Source organism: Podarcis gaigeae (assembly GCF_964106915.1).
Source record: "Podarcis gaigeae genome assembly, chromosome: 11".
Lineage (NCBI taxonomy): Eukaryota > Metazoa > Chordata > Lepidosauria > Squamata > Lacertidae > Podarcis > Podarcis gaigeae.
The window spans coordinates 7,828,103-7,846,946 of record NC_139687.1 but is presented as its reverse complement, the minus strand read 5'-3'; the positions used below and the strand labels follow the sequence as shown (position 1 = coordinate 7,846,946).

The following is an 18,844-nucleotide window of genomic DNA, read 5'->3' as shown; positions in this document are numbered from 1 at the left end:
AAATTCCACATAGCACAGCTATGAATGGAATAGGGAAGGGGGACTCTTTATAAAAAGGGGGGAAAGCTTATCATTTATTTGCAGAATTTTTACTTAGGACCAGATAGCAATTTATTAAATCAGCAATGACTATATTTGTGATTGACTGGGTCAGATATGCTTCTCTACCAAGTTGGCAATTGTAATACATTCACAGAAACATTCAGTGAGAATAAACAAGCCTTTTCAATCCATTTTTAATATTTAGGGTTGGTGATTAGTTGGTGAAGGTCCAAAGTTCAGAAGTAGAGCACATGGTTTGCATCTTCAGCTAGGCCTGGGAAGGACTGCTGTCTGAAACACTGGGAAGCTGCATGCTGTTACGTAATCTTGCTATATTTATAGTACTGAAATGTGGCTTTTTGGTATGTTATATTTTGTTTTGCTTTGTTACTATGAAATCGTTTTGTAGCTTGTTAGAAATGCATCCCTGTTTCTTTGCTGTAAAGCCACCTGGAGCAGGCTTTCTTGTGGAAAAGTGTCAGACAAATAAAATGAATGAATGAATGAAAGAAATCTGCTACTAGTACGTGCGTAAGAATGGACTACAGGCCTCATTAGGTGGTTGTCAACTAGGTTTTACTCACAGTAGACTCATAGAAACTGGAACGTTAGGCCCACTAATTTCTACTCTAATTAAAAAACCCGCATGGTAATTTCAAGTACTGAATGGGAAGGAATCCTGGTTTTGCTTAGCAGCAGAAAAAGGCTTAATCTCTACTACTCACCTTATCTTGAAAATTTGGATTTGAGCCAATGCTACACAAGACTTGAACCACATCAACGTGACCATACCGAGATGCCACATGGAGTGCAGTTTCTCCAGACTGAGAAGAAGACAAAACACACATGCCACACTGTTGAATACAGTGGTACCTCGGGTTACATACGCTTCAGGTTACATATGCTTCAGGTTACAGACTCCGCTAACCCAGAAATATTACCTCGGGTTAAGAACTTTGCTTCCGGATGAGAACAGAAATTGTGCAGCAGTGGCAGGAGGCCCCATTAGCTAAAGTGGTGCTTCAGGTTAAGAACAGTTTCAGGTTAAGAACAGACCTCCAGAACGAATTAAGTTCTTAACCCAAGGTACCACTGTACTCCCAACATCATGGATTATATTGGTTAATATAAATACTGGATGGGAACAATCTATAGAGAGAGGTTTGCCCTTTTTCTCCTATGCCAGTTCCAAAGGAAAAAAACCCAAGCAGCAATAATATGAATAATACAAATAAACATAAATGTTCTGCTTTGGAGCTTGTTGTGGGCTACTGCTGGCTGGAAAATAGCTTGGGGTAGCATTACCTACAGGCACCCACACTGACTGGTGGAGAACCCACACCAGCACGTCAACAGATGGCTATCTCTGGCACATACTAACCTTACTCTAACAGAAAACTTCAGGAGTTAGCATAGAACAAGTACTTTAACAGAATTAATTCCTTCCAGTAGCACCTTAAAGACCAACTAAGTCAGTTCTTGGTATGAGCTTTCGTGTGCATGCACACTTCTTCAGGTATCTGAAGAAGTGTGCATGCACACGAAAGCTCATACCAAGAACTGACTTAGTTGGTCTTTAAGGTGCTACTGGAAGGAATTTTTGTTTTGTTTTGACTATGGCAGACCAACACGGCTACCTATCTGTAACTGGAACAGAATTAATGCTATTTAATTTTTAGAAACACTGTAGCCTGCCCTAAACCTGAGCACTGGATGGGTCAGGCTGCATTCACATACACATTTATTTCAGAGTAGGTCCTACTGAAAGGGATGCGGGTGGCACTGTGGTCTAAACCACTGAGCCTCTTGGACTTGCCAATCAGAAGGTTGGCAGTTCAAATCCCCGTGACGGGGTGCGCTCCCGTTACTCGGTCCCTGCCAACCTAGCAGTTTGAAAGCACGCCACAAAGTGCAAGTAGATAAATAGGTACGGGAAGGTAAACGGCGTTTTTGTGTGCTGCTCTGGTTTGCCAGAAGCGGCTTTGTCATGCTGGCCACATGACCCGGAAAAACTGTCTGCGGACAAACGCCAGCTCCCTAGGCCTGTAAAGTGAGATGGGCGCCGCAACCCCAGAGTCATCTGCGACTGGACTCAACTGTCGGGGGTCCTTTACCTTTACCTTTCTTAGGTCCCACTGAAGTCAGTGGGGGTTATTTCTGAGTAGAGAAGCTATACGATGGCACCACAAGGCTATCTAAAATAGAAGTTCTAAAATAATGCTCCAACAGATTTAAAAGTTTGCCCTTACCTTGTCTCTAACATCCAAAGGACATTTATTTAGATGGAGGAATTTCAGAGTTTCGACGTGACCATGTCGAGATGCCCAGTAGATTGCATTAGATCCTGCCTGTCCAAAATATTTGATGATGGCAATCAATAAAACCATAAGCAAATTGCAGCAACATATCCCAACATATTTAAGATAAATGTTACACGATGAGGATAATTATCAAGATCTAACAAATCACCTTTCCAAAGCGGAAACATTTTGTTTAGGTATTCATTCAAATAAAATGAATTCATATGGGTATTAACTTGCTGATACTAATGAAAGGGTGAGAAATGCAATTGCTCTTTGCCAAATTTAGAATATGACTGACTGAGCTGCAGGAATGATTTCAATCTATAATCTTCATTTACAACAATGTAAACAAATGTTCATGGGACGCGGGTGATGCTGTAGGTTAAACCACAAAGCCTAGGGCTTGCCGATCAGAAGGTAGGCAGTTTGAATCCCCATGATGGGGTGAGCTCCCGTTGCTCGGTCCCTGCTCCTGCCAACCTAGCAGTTTGAAAGCACGTCAAAGTGCAAGTAGATAAATAGGTACCGCTCCAGCGGGAAGGTAAACGGCGTTTCTGTGTGCTGGTTCGCCAGAAGTGGCTTAGTCATGCTGGCCACATGACCAGGAAGCTGTACGCAGGATCCCTCGGCCAATAAAGAGAGATGAGCGCCGCAACCCCAGAGTTGTCCGTGACTGGACCTAATGGTCAGGGGTCCCTTTACCTTTACCTAAACAAATGTTCAATCGGTTTCCTTCTAAAATGCACTGCAAATAAGTAACACATTTAGATACCAATCTAAACAATTGTCTCACCTTATCTTGGACATCAATACGGGCACCTCGCTTTAGGAATAACTGAAGCATTTGAATATTTCCACATCCAGCAGCAATCAGAAATGGAGGTGTCCCATGCTGCAATAAACAAACTGTTAAAAACTGATCACTTTTCTCAGTAATAATAATTTATTATTTATATCCCACCCATCTGGCTGGGTCTCAAGAGATTATGGGACAGAACAGCATACATATATAGCTAGTTGATAGTCTCTGATTTAATTTTTTAACAGATTTTATTATATATGAAGACAAGATTGTAAACCGCTTTGATTTTTTAATGATATTTATAAATACATATAAATGTTTTAGCTGATGCAAAATCTGTGTACGAAGAGTAAGCGTCTGCTTTTGTAGAGCTGTGTCAAAATCGCTCTGAAAGCAGATACATTTAACAAACATGCAAAAATGCAATGCAATGAGTTTCTGAGAAAGATTTAGAGTGGGTCTGGTGCACCATGTACAATAGCTCTCTGTGTGTAACAAAACCTATACCAAACATGCAGTGTCTTTATTTTTAATTATTAGGATTATTGTTTTCATAATGTAGTGAGAGACAGCACTGCTAAATTTAGCTTTGTGAACATTGTGTAAGTTTCAAAAAGGATATTGACAAATCATGAAAAACCAATTCACTGGAGCGATGCAAAGACAATGAAAGATTCAGAAGATAAATAATGATTTAAGAATAAAGGCACTGAGTATTTTAATTATACAGAAAAGCAAGTTTTTCAGGGCTGGATGTACACTGCCGGTTTTCAATGAAAAGGAAGAGGAACAGCTAACTATGCAACACCTCATTCTCACAGCAACAACCATCCATTCTACTCACTTGTGTAGGTAGCACTAGGAACCTCCCTCCCAGGGCCACCCAATGAGAGGCAGAAATGGTAGCTTTTTGGGTTTTTTTGGAGGGGAGGCCTAAACTGCATACAACAGCCTTAGATTTTCCTTCTTCTCCACTCATCACTGCTAGCAAATCTGGGCAAGGACATCAAGAATGGAAGTAACTGTCTATAGATGTTGTGGTATTTCTCAAAACGGGTGTTAAAACCTAGATTATATAAATTATATAAATTGATATAAATTATCAAGTGGGAGAGATAGGTCCTTGTCCACACATGCAAATAAAAAATGCCAAAGAAAACTGTGTCCTCTGTAACCTTCCCAGGAAGATTTTCCTGAATTGATATTGGAATGCTCACGAGTTTTTGGGCTGATCTTTGTTTATCAGTAAAAATGATAGCTTCTTCTTCTTTAGCTGCTAAATCTATACAACAACAGCATACCTTATTAGGTTGATTGACATCATAATTGGTCAAAGAGCCCAGAAGGTGCTGGAGACCAGGAACGTTGTCATCATTGATGGCATGAATGATGGCTTTCATTACAAATGAATCTTCCTCGTCCTTATAAATTAACCAGAAAGTAGATGGGAAGGGAAAGGCAAGAGAAAAGAAGTTATTAGCTTTGAGAGGGAGGAGGGTATGGAAAGGAAATAAACTCTTCAGCAGCAATATATTGTCATTTCACAGTATGACTGCCATTCCCAATGGGTAACAAGCTGTTATAACATTTGCTTAAATTCTGGAGGTAATTTACTTTCTCTAATAAGAGTCTCCTTTTTTATGCATCAGCACATATCTTTGACCCTGATTTAAAAGAGCTCTATTATGCATTTCACAATTCATTTTTTGAAAGCTACATCAACATAAAAACAGGAATAAGAAGCATCTATTTCCCAAGAACGACATCTTGAAGCAGAAGAGTGCTATAAATTACTCCTATCTAGAGTTTATAAAGTTTTAAACCACAGTGGCACGAGGCTACAATTCTGCTGGGAGCAATGGTTTTGCAATGGTTTTTGCAATGGTTACGATTTCTGATTCAACATTAAAAAATAACAACACATCAATAAGCAGAGATTTTATTTACAAAAATGTGGAAGTTAGCAAAGTGAGATAAAGAGTGTAAGACAGATAGACTTGCCACTCTGCAGAATTTTTAATACCTAAGGACTTTTAATTCTGAGGGGAGAAATGTTTGCATGATACTTATTAAAACTAGTATAGTGGTACCTCAGTTTAAGAACAGCTGTTTACGAATGATCTGATTTACAAACTCCGCAAAACCGGAAGTAGTGTCCTGGTTTGTGAACTTTACCTCGGTCTAAGAACGGAATCCGAATGGTGGAAGGGCACCGGTGGTGGGAGGCATCGTTAGGGAAAGCGCGCCTTGGTTTAAGAACGGTTTCAGTTTAAGAATGGACTTCTAGAATGGATTAAGTTCGTAAACCGAGGTACCACTGTATTTAAGAACACATTTCATAAAGTACAGAATCAAACTTCTAAAAAGAAATCTACAGGATTTATGCACCTCCAAGTGTAAATCAGAAAGACTCAAAACAGATAACGTACCTGCTTTCATGTGAAAGAATAGAAAGGAAGTGTTGCTGGTTTAAGCTAAACACGCTATACATTATGATGTCTAAATTAAGAACAGCTGTTTCAACTATGGTTTATTAGAGCAAACCAAAACCAAATATCACAATCTGAGCCTGGTTTGTTTCAAAAAACCATAGTTCAAAGTAACCACCCTGTTGCTTAGTATAGACATGGTGAGAAGCTAAAGCAAGTTTAAAACCAGGAAGCAAATGCTTCCAGTTTCTGCATTGTGGAAACTAAAATATGGTTTAGCCTTAAAACCAAAAACTATGGGTGTTACTCGTGTTTTACTCAGCAGACCCACTGAAATTAATGGGTCTAACAGTTATGTTTATTAATTTTAATGGGTCTATTCTAAGTAACATTTAGTTGGACATCCCTATCTGAGAACCACTGTGGTGTAGTTGTTAGTGTGTTGGACAAGGACCTGGAGGAGTCCAGGGTTCAAATCCTGACTCAGCCATGAAGTTCACTGGGTGACCTAGGGCCAGCCACTGCCTCCCAGCCTAACCTACCTCACAAAGTTGTTGTGGGGATTAAATGAGAAGGGACAGAAAACTTGAGCCCCTTGGAGAAAAAGGTGATATATACATGCAACAAATAAACAATATTTTGTGTGATAAACTATAACTTATGATAAACTTTTGTGGACACACATACTGGGTGTTCAACATGGAGTTCACAGCCTGTGGAGTAATGTACATGAATTATGTATCTGGCATGGGTTCACAAATCTGGGTTCTGAGTGCAACGCAGCAGCTGGTCTTGGGAGTTGTACAAGACTTTCCCCTGGTCCTGGGCTTTCCTACAAATCTATAGTCATGCTGCCTGCCGACATCTTATTGGGAATGGCCGAATCTCTTCTCATATCCCTTGGCCAGCTACACGGTTACACTAAAGCAAATAAGGTGGCCACACCTCTCAACTGTATCACACTGATGGCAGCTCAGACAAGCGGAAGGGGGCAAATCTTTTTACACTTTGGTACCCCAATGTCCGCCAGCCAAGCCACTGCTGTAATTAAGGTGATCCGTATGAAGAAGGGAGACAAAATGCCAGCCCAATTTTCTGCTTGATACCTGCTGTTCTCCTCTATCTACTTGAGAGACTTCTGGCTTGTTTCTAGATTTAACCCATTAGTGGTGCTCAAATAGCATTGCAATGAATTAGCTTCGTCCAGAAATATGGAAAGCAGAACTGACTGAGCAAAATTTAGTCATCTATCTTAAATTAGATTACAGGTATTGTCCACATATTGTCTTTTGTCTGTATTTATTGCTCAGTTCCTTGGGATCAATTTGAAACGCCTGCAAGGGACATTACAGTTCCAATTACTGCAGTTCAGAAGATGTTATATTCTATGTTAACCCCCATACTCCCAAGTATTTACTTACCAGAGTGTCATCGCTCCTAGCCACGCTCATGTTACTTCTGGACAAAAAGGATCTTGATAATCTTTGGCATAGCGATATTAAACGTACTGATTGCTTTTGTAAGAGAAGAGACAAATATTTATGTGAAACCATAAAAACTCATTAGAGGAAACATTTCTGATACGAGTTCAGTTCGGCAAGCAATACTGCTTAACTGTTAGTAGTTGAAATCAAGCTAAGTCTCTAAGGTCTGTATTTTTATATAGTCCATTTGCCTCAAGATAATAGTATGGTTACACACTCCATACTTCCCTGAGCATTCCAGGGGTCATGCTCTAAAATATAGTGTCCTATAGATGAAAGAGGCTGCAGACTCACAATGTATCTGCAATAGTTGTTCAGCAGGATTGCTACAGAGGGCAGCAAAAAGATTTGCTCCTACATGAATTTTGCAGGAAGGAAGTGCAGACACCCTGACAGTAGTTTCCAGTCCAGGTTAAGTCCTGCTAAAACCTTTATTCCCCCTGCCCTTGTTGTATCCAAATTGAACCGCCAACTCTCTCCATTTCTTCCCACTTTACCTTGCAGAACGATCCTCTCAGATCTGATTCCCTATAGACAAATTGCCCATCCAAAATATAAAATAAAACAGTGTCGTCTGATGGTGAGTTAGCCAATGGGACCCCCTCCAGATGTTGCTGGACTTCAATTCCCATCAGCCCCAGAAAGCACAGCTGGTGGTCCAGGATGATGATTATAGTCCAACAACTTCTAGAGCAGGTTTCCTCAACCTCGGCCCTCCAGATGTCTTCGGCCTACATCTCCCATGATCCCTAGCTAGCAGGACCAGTGGTCAGGGATGATGGGAATTGTAGTCTCAAAACATCTGGAGGGCCGAGGTTCAGGAAGCCTGTTCTAGAGGACACCATTACAGGCAACTCCCCGGTTGTGTGGGGATTGTGTTCCGGGTCATTGTGCACTTGTGTGAAATCACATGTAATCAGAACACCCATTGAAAAAGCCTGCAAACACCACACTCTGTCCCCGCCTCGCCTCTTTTGGTGACATTTTCAGGTCACTTTTTGGTCTGGAATGATGCAGTTGCACACATATCAGACACACCTAAAATGGTCACTGCCTGTATTTCCCACTGAAGAAAGATCCACTGATCATCAGTGAATGATTGCTAATAAGCATATTAATAAAACAGGGTTGCCAAGCAGCAACACAACCAATATTACCATGTTAGTACTATGTGGCATATGGTTCAACGTGCCACTGTGGAATACTGCATTTGGAGAGGCATCTAATTTTTGAGGGCTTCTGTCATATGGTGAATATGACAAGGCATACTGGACATTAAGTATCTGCCACTGAAAACTGATGTGGCCAAATAACCTTGGAATGCCTTATTATCACATTAGAAAGTCTTGTGAGAGTCAGATCTAGGACAAATTTGGGATCTATTTTTATAGGGTTGAATTCATCAACAGCCGCATCTGCCTTGCATTTGCTGATCTTGATTCCAAGAAGGAGTTCTTTTCTTTGGTTGGACTTATTTGCTAACTCTCTCCCTACTAACAGTTATTATACTCTGATGATAATTATGTACACGTTTCCATATCTCTTTCTTTCAAGTTATCCTACGTGTCTCTTTTTCACAGTTTGCAAGAAAATCCTTGCTGCTCTTAGTTCCTCCTGCTCTTCTTTCATTTCTCAAGATACGCTGGAAATACTATATGATGCTCAGCTGTAATGCCCTGTACCAATTTCACTCTAAAAGTCTAACAAATATAGAATGGAGAATGAAAATGATGGACTATGCAGAACTCGATAGACTGACTGGAAGGATCCAAAATCAACAAGATCAGAGATTTACAGAAGATTGGAAGAAATTTACAGAGTATATACAAAAATTAAGTGATAATCAGATAACGTTTGTAAGTTTTAATGGAGCTCTGTGAAAAGAAATGTTAGAATATTATTAGTTAGAAATGTGGAAGAAGTAAAGTTATGAAGGAATCTCAGACAGGTTGAGGGAAGTCAAAAAAGAGAAATGGGATGTAATTAAGATGTATGAATTGTATAATTTTGTATTGGAAAATGAATAAAAATATTATAAAAAAATAAAAATAAAAGTCTAACAAATATACAAGAAGTTTAAGACTGAACTAAACCAAATCATTTAAGGACCAGATGAAGCTCTCAATAGCTTTCATGTGTTAATATATACTGGCTATGTTGACATGCCATGTTAATCTTTAACCATTCATTCCCATTTGCTCCTTTACTCCTGGCCCAGTTGTGCTGGGGACAATAACCCAGGATGAGCCGTGGGTACCCTCATGCTGCTTGTTTCATGTTAGAGCATAGTTAAGCATCATGATTTCATGTGACCCGCTGTTACATGTACTTATTCCAAAGTCAAAGAACAATAGTTACTATAAAGAACTGTTAGGTCTTACTTTCCATTTCCTTCGTGCTGCGAACTTTTTGAATTTTTCCATATTCACGGCAGATGCTTTTCTACTAAGTGCTTGAAGGGTATCCTTCGGCTGTGAGAAAATTAAAACAACACTTTGAAATGCTATATCCTTCACAATGAAGAAGAATGAAGAAGATATTGCCTTCTACAGGGGCAAAAGAAAGAGGTAAAACTAATATAATAATCTATGCATTGCACACTAACCTTAATCCATGGGTGCTGCAAGCTGTCTTGAATTGTCATTCTCTTCCTTTTAAAGGAGAAAAAAAGTATTTCATTTCATTTATTACTTTTATGGTCTGTATTTTCTTCAAAGGCCTCAAAAAGGCATATACGTACCCCTATTTTTATTCTCACAACAATTCTGTAAGGTAGGTTAGGCTGAGGAATGGGGAGTGGCCCATGGTCAGTTTCAAAGATTAAAGGTAAAGGGACCCCTGACCCATTAGGTCCAGTCGTGACCGACTCTGGGGTTGCGGCGCTCATTTCGCTCTATAGGCCGAGGGAGCCGGCGTACAGTTTCCAGGTCATGTGGCCAGCATGACAAAGCTGCTTCTGGCGAACCAGAGCAGCGCACGGAAATGCCGTTTACCTTCCCATCGGAGCGGTACCTATTTATCTACTTGCACTTTGATGTGCTTTCGAACTGCTAGGTTGGCAGGAGCAGGGACCGAGCAACGGGAGTTCACCCCATTGCGGGGATTCGAACCGCCAACCTTCTGATCGGCAAGTCCGAGGCTCTGTGGTTTAACCCACAGAGCCACCCGCGTCCGTTTCATAGATTAGTGGACACTTAAACGTTATGTCTTCCTGGTTCCAGCCGGAGATTCTGAACATTACACTAGACTGGTTCTAACATATTCTTCATGTGGTTACTTCCACTACGTATTTATACAGCACTGAAAACATGCTAGAACTACCGTATTTTTCGCTCTATAAAATGCACTTTTTCCCTCCTAAAAAATAAGGGGAAGTGTGTGTGTGTGTGTGTGTGTGTGTGTGTGTGTGTTATGGGGTGAATGCAGGCTGCGTTGCTTTCGCTGAAGCCAGAACAGCAAGAGGGATTGCTGCGCAGCAATCCCTCTTGCTGTTCTGGCTTCAGGGATAGCCGCACAAAGCCTCTTCAACAACATTTGATTCAGAAATTTTTTTTTGCTTGTTTTCCTCCTCTAAAAACTAGGTGTGTCTTATGGTCAGGTGAGTCTTACAGAGCGAAAAATACAGTAATAAATAAGCAGATGCAAATTGTATAAAGTGGTGGTGGTAAGGGCAGCAAACTTGACAGTCTAGATCAACAAAACAGGGAAGATCTCCTTCACTTTGAAAGGGATAAGGTTAACTACCAACTAATCCTGTTTGCTTGAACTTGGTATCACAAAATGAATCCTGGAAGAAACCTACTTTGGATCCTTGATTAGTAGTCTTCTTATAAAATCTTTCGCTAAAGCACTGGTGCTACTGAAGAATTCCTCCTCAAAGTCATAATTCACTGCAGACACATTGGCTAATGTTTCTTGTTTCGTCTCTCCAAGAAACGGCGATGCACCACTCAGACTGCAAAAAATAAGTTTGGTCACAATGATATAGTATGACTCCAGGACAAAAGGTTTGGTTCCAGGATTGAGTTTTAAAAGTGATTCTGAAGCTCATCCCAATAGCTTAAGTAAGGCCTCCACTATCTTCTCACAGTGACTGCAACTCTCAGAATTTACATATTTTTGCTTTTCATCATTTATGCTGACTGCATGGAAAAACGCACACTATTAAATAAAATAAAATAAAATAAAATAAAATAAAATAAAAATGTTCCCATATAGAGGAACATAATAATAAATCGTAACATTGAAAATAAGGACAGCAACAAATTATATTTGTAATCAGTAGTTTGAAGCATATATTTGGAAAATAATGTACCGCTATATAAAACATGGGCCTGGATAGATTAGTAACCTTGTCTATAACTTTGTGGAGTTGATTTAATAACCAAATGGGTAAAACAAAGTGATTTAGAGTGTTAATACTTACAGAATATACGTTATTACACCAATACTCCTGAAAAAAGAAAGGGTGTCTATCACTATTCAAAAAGACACAAAAAAATTACAAAACGTTCAAGTGCAGAAGAATTGTGAACTTACCACATATCTGCCTCAAGGCCCAGCGGTTCATAATTTACTATTTCAGGAGCTAAGAGACAAAGCAGAAGCTTTAGTCTATAGCAGAGCAGTTTGACACGAAACGATATATTTTTTTCAGCTATGAAGTATACATACCACAAGAGTAGGGTCTAGAAAGAGCAAATGGGAAAAGCAGATTTTCCAACAGGAATCATCTGTACATTAGTTTACAAGCTGCATTAGTTCACACAAATGCAGATCCACAAACATTTTATCGTTAGTTTATTTTACAATTCATCCTATCACAACCTCACCCTCTTTTAAACTTTTTATGAAACTGATTCAGACTGTTCTGTAAGATATTTATTCATTATGATCCCTTGTATTTGAAAACAACACATTCCATGTATATACTATATACATGGAATGTATACTATATATACTATTGCCAGAAGTATTCATGTTCCCAAAATATATGCAGGGCTGATTTTCAAGACTGTCCAGAAACTTCAGCTGGCCAGGATCATCTCACCAGAACTAAAAATTGCGACATACCCAATTTGTATCTGGAGAGATGTCAAAGTTTTTAACTTATAAAACTATATGCATTAGTTTGGGATGCTTCCATAGGAATCTGTGCATCAGATTTGGGAACGACCTGCCTTCAGTGATTAGATGCAGAGTGGAATCATCCTGGAGGGGGTGCTATTTTCCCAGGAGGAAAAGGTCAGAGGAGCTTTGGATCAAGTTTACTGTGCGATCTGCACATGCCTACCCCATGTCATTCCACTAAACTGATTTCCTTCTCTCCTTTTGCCACTGCTGTTTTTGTTATGTACTGAAGTTCTCACCCTGGGCTAGCAGGGGGATACTGTAGATAGTTATGCAAATAAGGAATCAAAAGTGACATTAAGTGATTGGATAGTTTTAGAAAATTGTTACATTTACGTTGTACTGGAGCTCTATATAAGCAGGCTGACTGAACCCTTCAGTTCAGTTCTGTTCTGGCCTCTGAATAAACAAGAGCTGTTTGAAGAATCGCTGTGTCGTCTGATATGTTCACCCACAACTTAACAATTTTACTGCTACTTTGTCTGTGGTTTTGTTAGGGATTTTAGTTATAAAGCAATCATGTAAATACAAAATTGCTTTTTTATTTTAAAAGTATTGTTTTAAGTTGTTTTTACCATCTTATCCACCTTACAAGCTTTATATTGAAAGGCAGGACATAAACTTTTCAAATTAAAAATATATACAGTATATAAAATGTCCAGGCAGAAAATCATGACTTCCACACAGAGAAAGGAAAGGGCGTTAAATTTGCAAATATTCAAATTCAAATTAGTTTGAATGCAGGTAAATATTACCTACCTAGAAACAGTGTTCAAGAGGATGGGCAACATTTAAAGAGAACTTGTAAAGACTGAACACATGAAATGATCACCACTGCTCACATATGAAATGGAGCCCTAAGCAATACTGACATGTACATATCAAACTGCCTAACAATAATGTGTTTGGCCCTCTGAGAGGCTTATGTTTTTCCTAACATATAAAACACTACCACCCACTCTCGTACCATTTTCTTCTTTTATTTCTGCTTGATGAACATGTACATGTTCAATATTATTTCTTTGTTAATCTCTCTTACACTTGTCATTGTCCCCTGTTCTGCTCTCTTAACATACGGAAACATACAAGCCCCCGGATTCTGCTTTTAATGTTTTCTTGACTGTTCCTAGTTTAGTTTATGGGATATAAGTCACTTTAACTCCTTTGGTCTTGTGTGCAATGTTTTTGTGTGGTTATCTATGTTTATTATCTTCATGACATTTTTTTCTTGAATTAATTTTAGAAATATTCCTTCTCCTCCTGCTGTTCAATAACACCCCCTCCCCCAATTATTCAAATGCCTGGTGTCTTTGCTTTATGTTAACCTGAAGATTTCCCCTTTGTCACAGCCCTTGTTCTATGCTCTCCCCATTTTCTTATTTCGATATGGAAACAACTTTGCTTTCTATGGTTTATTTATACAATGCTTCCTTCTGTCTTCCTTCCCTAAACTCTACAGTAGGAATGTTCTACATTGTTATTGGTATTTCAACATATTTTCCCAGTCATTATGGAGTCTATTTTAAAAACTTGCATTAGTTCCCAACAGTTTCCTCCCTCATGTGGACTATTTTTAGTGCCTGGAAGGAACTTAAAATAAAACATCCATTTTTTCCTTCTCGCCGTCTTTGCTTTATATGTTGCTACATGCAAAGAGATAAATGAACACTCTTTTATGCATTAAATTAACAGCTATTCCTTTTATTCAATCTACGCACTTTTGTCAACAGCTTTTCCTTTCCACAGAATTTCTATTTTTGCATTAATACTCATCCACCTTGCTTAAATTCCTGTATCTTTTTTCTAATATGAACCACTTGCTGGTCTCTGAACTTTTCTTTTTCAATCACAAGTGTCTTGTTTCCTTCCTCCTTTAGTGGCACAATGTTTTTCATCTGTGTTCTTTTTATAATTTGGTTATCTCTCACTTTTTCTGTATTTGTTTATCTTCCCTTTGACTACTGCCTATCAGGCTACTATATTTCCCCCTTCAGTCTCAGGAACTGGCCTGTAGCTCAGTCTGTACCCTTTTCACATATTCTAAAATGGGTGGGAGCAATTTCTTTTAAGAGATCTATATATTCCACACATGCTTTAGAACAACTAGAATAAAAACAATAAACCAGCATACAACCAACTAAAGAAAAAATAAGCAAAAAAGAGCAGCAGCAGCCGGACAGTAATACTAAAAAAAAAGCTTTGGACAAATTTATTTTTATTTAACAAAATTTATATACCACTTCATGGTAGCAAAACATCCAAATGGTTTTCAAGAATCAGAATTATAGAGTTGGAAGGGAACACAAGGATCCTCTAGTCCAAGGGTCAGCAAACTTTTTCAGCAGGGGGCCGGTTCACTGTCCCTCAGACCTTGTGGGGGGCCGGACTATATTTTTTGGGGGTAAATGAATGAATTCCTATGCCCCACAAATAACCCAGAGATGCATTTTAAATAAAAGCACACATTCTAGTAATGTAAATACACCAGGCAGGCCCCAAAAATAACCTAGAGATGCATTTTAAATAAAAGCACACATTCTAGTAATGTAAAAACACCAGGCAGGCCCCAAAAATAACCTAGAGATGCATTTTAAATAAAAGGACACATTCTACTCATTTAGAAGGCAACCGGGCCAGATCCGGACCCCTGGCCTTAGTTTGCCTACCCATGCTCTAGTCCAACCCCTGAAATGGAGGAATCTTTTGCTCAGTCTCACAACCTTGAGAGTCTCACGCTCTCTACCGACTGAACTGTATTAAAAGTCAAATAAAAACAGTTACAAACAATAACATTAAAATATATTTAAAATCAAGGGTAAAAAAGATTAAAAACATCAAGATCTACATGTCTGAATAAGCGTGCCTAAACAAAAATGTCTTAAGCGTTTCAAATTATCCATTTAAAATGGGTGCCAGGATACCATAAATGCTGATCAGATGTCATTAAAAGCTTAGGGCTTTTCCTGGGAAGCTGCAATAAACGTGCAAGGTGAACATACCTAGAGAGAGAGTATTCCATAATTTGGGCACCACCACTGAAATGGACCTCTCTCTGGTAGCCACCCTTCCAACCTCAAAAACCAAAGGAACCAAGGTTTTAGTTGATGGTTATCTGGTAGAAAAGAATCTCCCAGATACCCTGATTCCAGGCCGTTTAGGTTTTTAAAGGCCAAAACCAGCACCTTGAATTGAACTCAACAATGAACTAGCAGCCAGTGAAGTTCTCCAAATCACTGAAGTATACTTGTGGTGCTGACTCAATCTTGCTACCATGCTCTAAACTAGCTGTAATTTCTGGATGTTCTTCCAGAGCGGCCCCATGACACCATGACACATGACACCAAACCTGGATGTTTTTGGAGAACGGGTACAAGAAACATAGGCCACCTGAGTATCCCGCAGCAAAGCAGGGACAAGGAGAACTCAGAGAATGGAGACCTGATTCTCATGAAGCTCAACCCCATCCAGAATAGGCTGAATACCACTTCCCTGGACTGATAAATCATTCATCACTGTCTTTATCTGGATTGAGCTTCTATTTGTTAGCTCTCATCCAGCCCATTACTGATTCCAGATACCAGCTGATACCATGCCAACACCTGGGTCAGATATAAAAGAGAAACACAGCTGGGTGTCATCAGCAGATTCCTGTAAACCTCTCTTGATATTTCTTTTGATGAGTAAGCAGGATATAAATATTTTTAAATAAATAAAGGGTCTCCCACCTGGCACCAGGAATGAGCTCCAGGTTACCAGGCATTTGCAAATGGGTAGAACTGTTTCTTATTTTCAGTTTTGAAGTCAGGCCATCCATCTGTCACAAATTTCTAAGATGGGCATATGGGGACAGGAGGGCTGGGAAAATGTGTGTGAACTTGTAATGGATGTTCCTTTATTTGCATGGCAAATGAGAAAACTGGGAGAAGTACACACTACAGTATCGTCCTAGGTAAATTCTTTTGCTGTGCGATCTGAACAGGTTGTTGTTTGCCCATCCACTGCCCCTGTTCTCAGCACAGACAGTACTGGCGAGAGACGGAGTAGACTGAAGTTTCCAGCTCATGTGGAAAATGGAGGTCAGTTCTGCTTTGGCTATAAGAACCAGTCCACTTCAGCACTGTCATGCAAACACACCACAACAGCTAAACAGGGAAGTACAACACTCACCAACAAATTCAGGCGTCCCAAAAATGTTCTTAAACTCATTACTAAAGTCTATTTTATGCGCTAAGCCGAAGTCAATGATCTTGATACGAGGCTTTGGTACATTTCTATCCAGCAGCATTATGTTCTCAGGCTTTGAAGAAAAAAAGATTGGTTGCGTGTGAGCAGTTGCAAAACACAGGAACAATTTGGGAAAATAATCTCTTCCTGACAAGTAAAACTCATATGCTCTCAGCACCACACTCAACGGAAATAGCCCCATGGCTGTGAAAACACATTGGTTCCTCACACTGAATCCTGACTTCACACAGGGTTCCCAGATGATGATTTATTATATCCAAACATCATAATATAATGGTGGGTCCTGCACAGAACAGCTGCAAGATTCACATTTGTTCTTTACAAAATCAGGAGTATTCCTAAGTACTTAAAATAATTGAGGAAGACCCATAAAAACACACATTTGCACATGCTAATTTGTATATACAAATGCAAGTTTGGAAATAAACATCACAGCAGCAAGCTAATTTATTTCTCATCCAAATGACCCTAAGTAAAATAAATTCTTCAATTAATTTGAGCCCCCCCATCTACCCTAAATCAGCAAGTCTTTAATTAAGTTCTCCTCAATTCATTTTCCACATCCAGTTCAAAACCAGAGTCTTCCTTCAATTAATAATTACTCACATTCATTAATCATTAGGTCTGGTTTGGCACTGAGACCGCACAGGTTCTTTCAGGCGGGCAAAATGAGTAGACTAGTAGGTAGGGGCACAAAATATTTTAGGAAATAGTGCAGAAGCCCCAGGGCATGCTCCGCCACCACCATGATACTCCTTTCAATAGCTACCTTTCACATAAATAATGGGGATTTTTAATATGCTATCCAAGTTCTAAGCGTTGCTTTAGGCACTATTCCCCAAACTTAAAATCTATCCAACATACCTTGAGATCAAAGTGTGCAATTTGCAGAGAGTGCAGATAGTTAACACCATTGAGGATTTGCTTGAGAAATTCCGTGGCCTCCTCTTCAGACAGAGATTCCTTTTCCGCTAAAAAATCAAAGAGCTCCCCTCCTGCAACACTGTGAGAATAGGAGCAGCAGTTATTGACTTTAGCCTATTGATTTTTTTTTTTTCAGCTTAAGGACTTTGTACAGCCATATTAAGAAAGGCAATCCATTCTTAAAAGCTTCCTGCACAGGATATGAACACGCTTGTTTTTGTTTTTTAAATTACAATTCAAATGTTTAATTCAGTCTGCCATGTAACAATGCATGCTTGAAAATTCTAGGCACCTAGAAAATTGACGATTGCCTCTGAAGAATTGTTCTGGTATACTGAACTATTTTTCTGGCTTTATTATCATAGGTTGTACTTTAATTTATGAAAATCAATGAGGTTCATACATTGTTTTGGATGACAGGAAGTGGGAGTATTAGCAAGTCTCCGGTGGCAGGAGAGAAATAGCAATATTATATGCAACTATTGATTTTAAAGCAGAACACAGAAAAGTCACACATTGTTTCCCCATAACTCTATAAACGTTGTCTCCTGCCATCTCCCAACCATTTCCATACTTTGGTTATAATTTTCAGTGCGGCAGCAAACTTTATTTTAAATATTTCTGTGTACCCTTTGCCTGCATAAAGACTACATTTAAAAATTTCTCAAATATTTTGATTGTAAAATCTGTCAAGAAACTCTTACAAATGAATGTGTACACGCATAGTCCTTTTTCCATCCATCACTTTCTGTGATGATGAATAGCACCTGACAATCACAGTATACTGGCTCACCATCACATCTTTTCGTTCTATACAAAATTGAATCGCGACACTCTCTGAAAACAACGGAGCAATGTTCTTGGTTTTTTTGTTCCAAATGTTACTTCTTTGTGTCCTCATCAACATTATTAGCAACAAATATTAAGCGACAAAGGCGGATTTTAAAATGAAACATTGATGAAAACATCCTTGCCTCTTACCACTGTCTTTATCATATTTATTACTTATTTATATATCTCCTTCCCATTCACCAAGTGCTCTCAAAGCAACAACTAACCCATAAAAAAAAGAAACTCTTTTTATGCCTTAACCAATCTTTAGAAGGCAAGCGAGAGGAGGCCAACTAGATGGTTTTCCTTGTGGAGATCCACAACACAGAGATGGAAAAGACCTTACCTATAAGTGTATATAAATTGGAAAGGTCTGAATGGAAATCAGTCTCTTCCCTCAAGGAACCTGGTTTTAGGCTGTCTGTGGCTTTAAAAATTAACACCATTACTTTTTATTGTGCCTGCAAACTAACTTGTAGGCAGTCAAGCTTCAAGAGGCACAATATGTGCTCTGTGATCAGACCCAGATAACAGTGTCGCTGCATCATTCCGAACAAGCTGAACTATTCCAGCCTTCCAAAAGTAGCCTTATACAGAACATAGTATGCAAGCCAATCTGGAAGCTACCAAAGTATGTATAAAACAGCCAAGCCC

The 18,844-nt window shown here is 39.2% G+C and overlaps 1 protein-coding gene across 1 annotated transcript in view; it reads right to left on the bottom strand.

The window, feature by feature from the left end:
- The window catches only part of DAPK1 (death associated protein kinase 1), a 90,171-nt gene that overhangs the window by 25,815 nt on the left and 45,512 nt on the right, over window positions 1–18,844 (bottom strand). The window contains exons 5-16 of the mRNA XM_083701889.1: window positions 17,300–17,438; window positions 16,358–16,487; window positions 11,600–11,648; window positions 11,487–11,513; window positions 10,863–11,015; window positions 9,666–9,711; window positions 9,442–9,531; window positions 6,998–7,090; window positions 4,449–4,568; window positions 3,139–3,237; window positions 2,292–2,390; window positions 768–866 (exon numbers count right to left, since the gene is read on the bottom strand). Of these exons, the coding sequence (XP_083558015.1) occupies window positions 768–866; window positions 2,292–2,390; window positions 3,139–3,237; window positions 4,449–4,568; window positions 6,998–7,090; window positions 9,442–9,531; window positions 9,666–9,711; window positions 10,863–11,015; window positions 11,487–11,513; window positions 11,600–11,648; window positions 16,358–16,487; window positions 17,300–17,438 (1,144 nt within the window). The remainder of the gene's footprint in view (window positions 1–767; window positions 867–2,291; window positions 2,391–3,138; window positions 3,238–4,448; window positions 4,569–6,997; window positions 7,091–9,441; window positions 9,532–9,665; window positions 9,712–10,862; window positions 11,016–11,486; window positions 11,514–11,599; window positions 11,649–16,357; window positions 16,488–17,299; window positions 17,439–18,844) is intronic.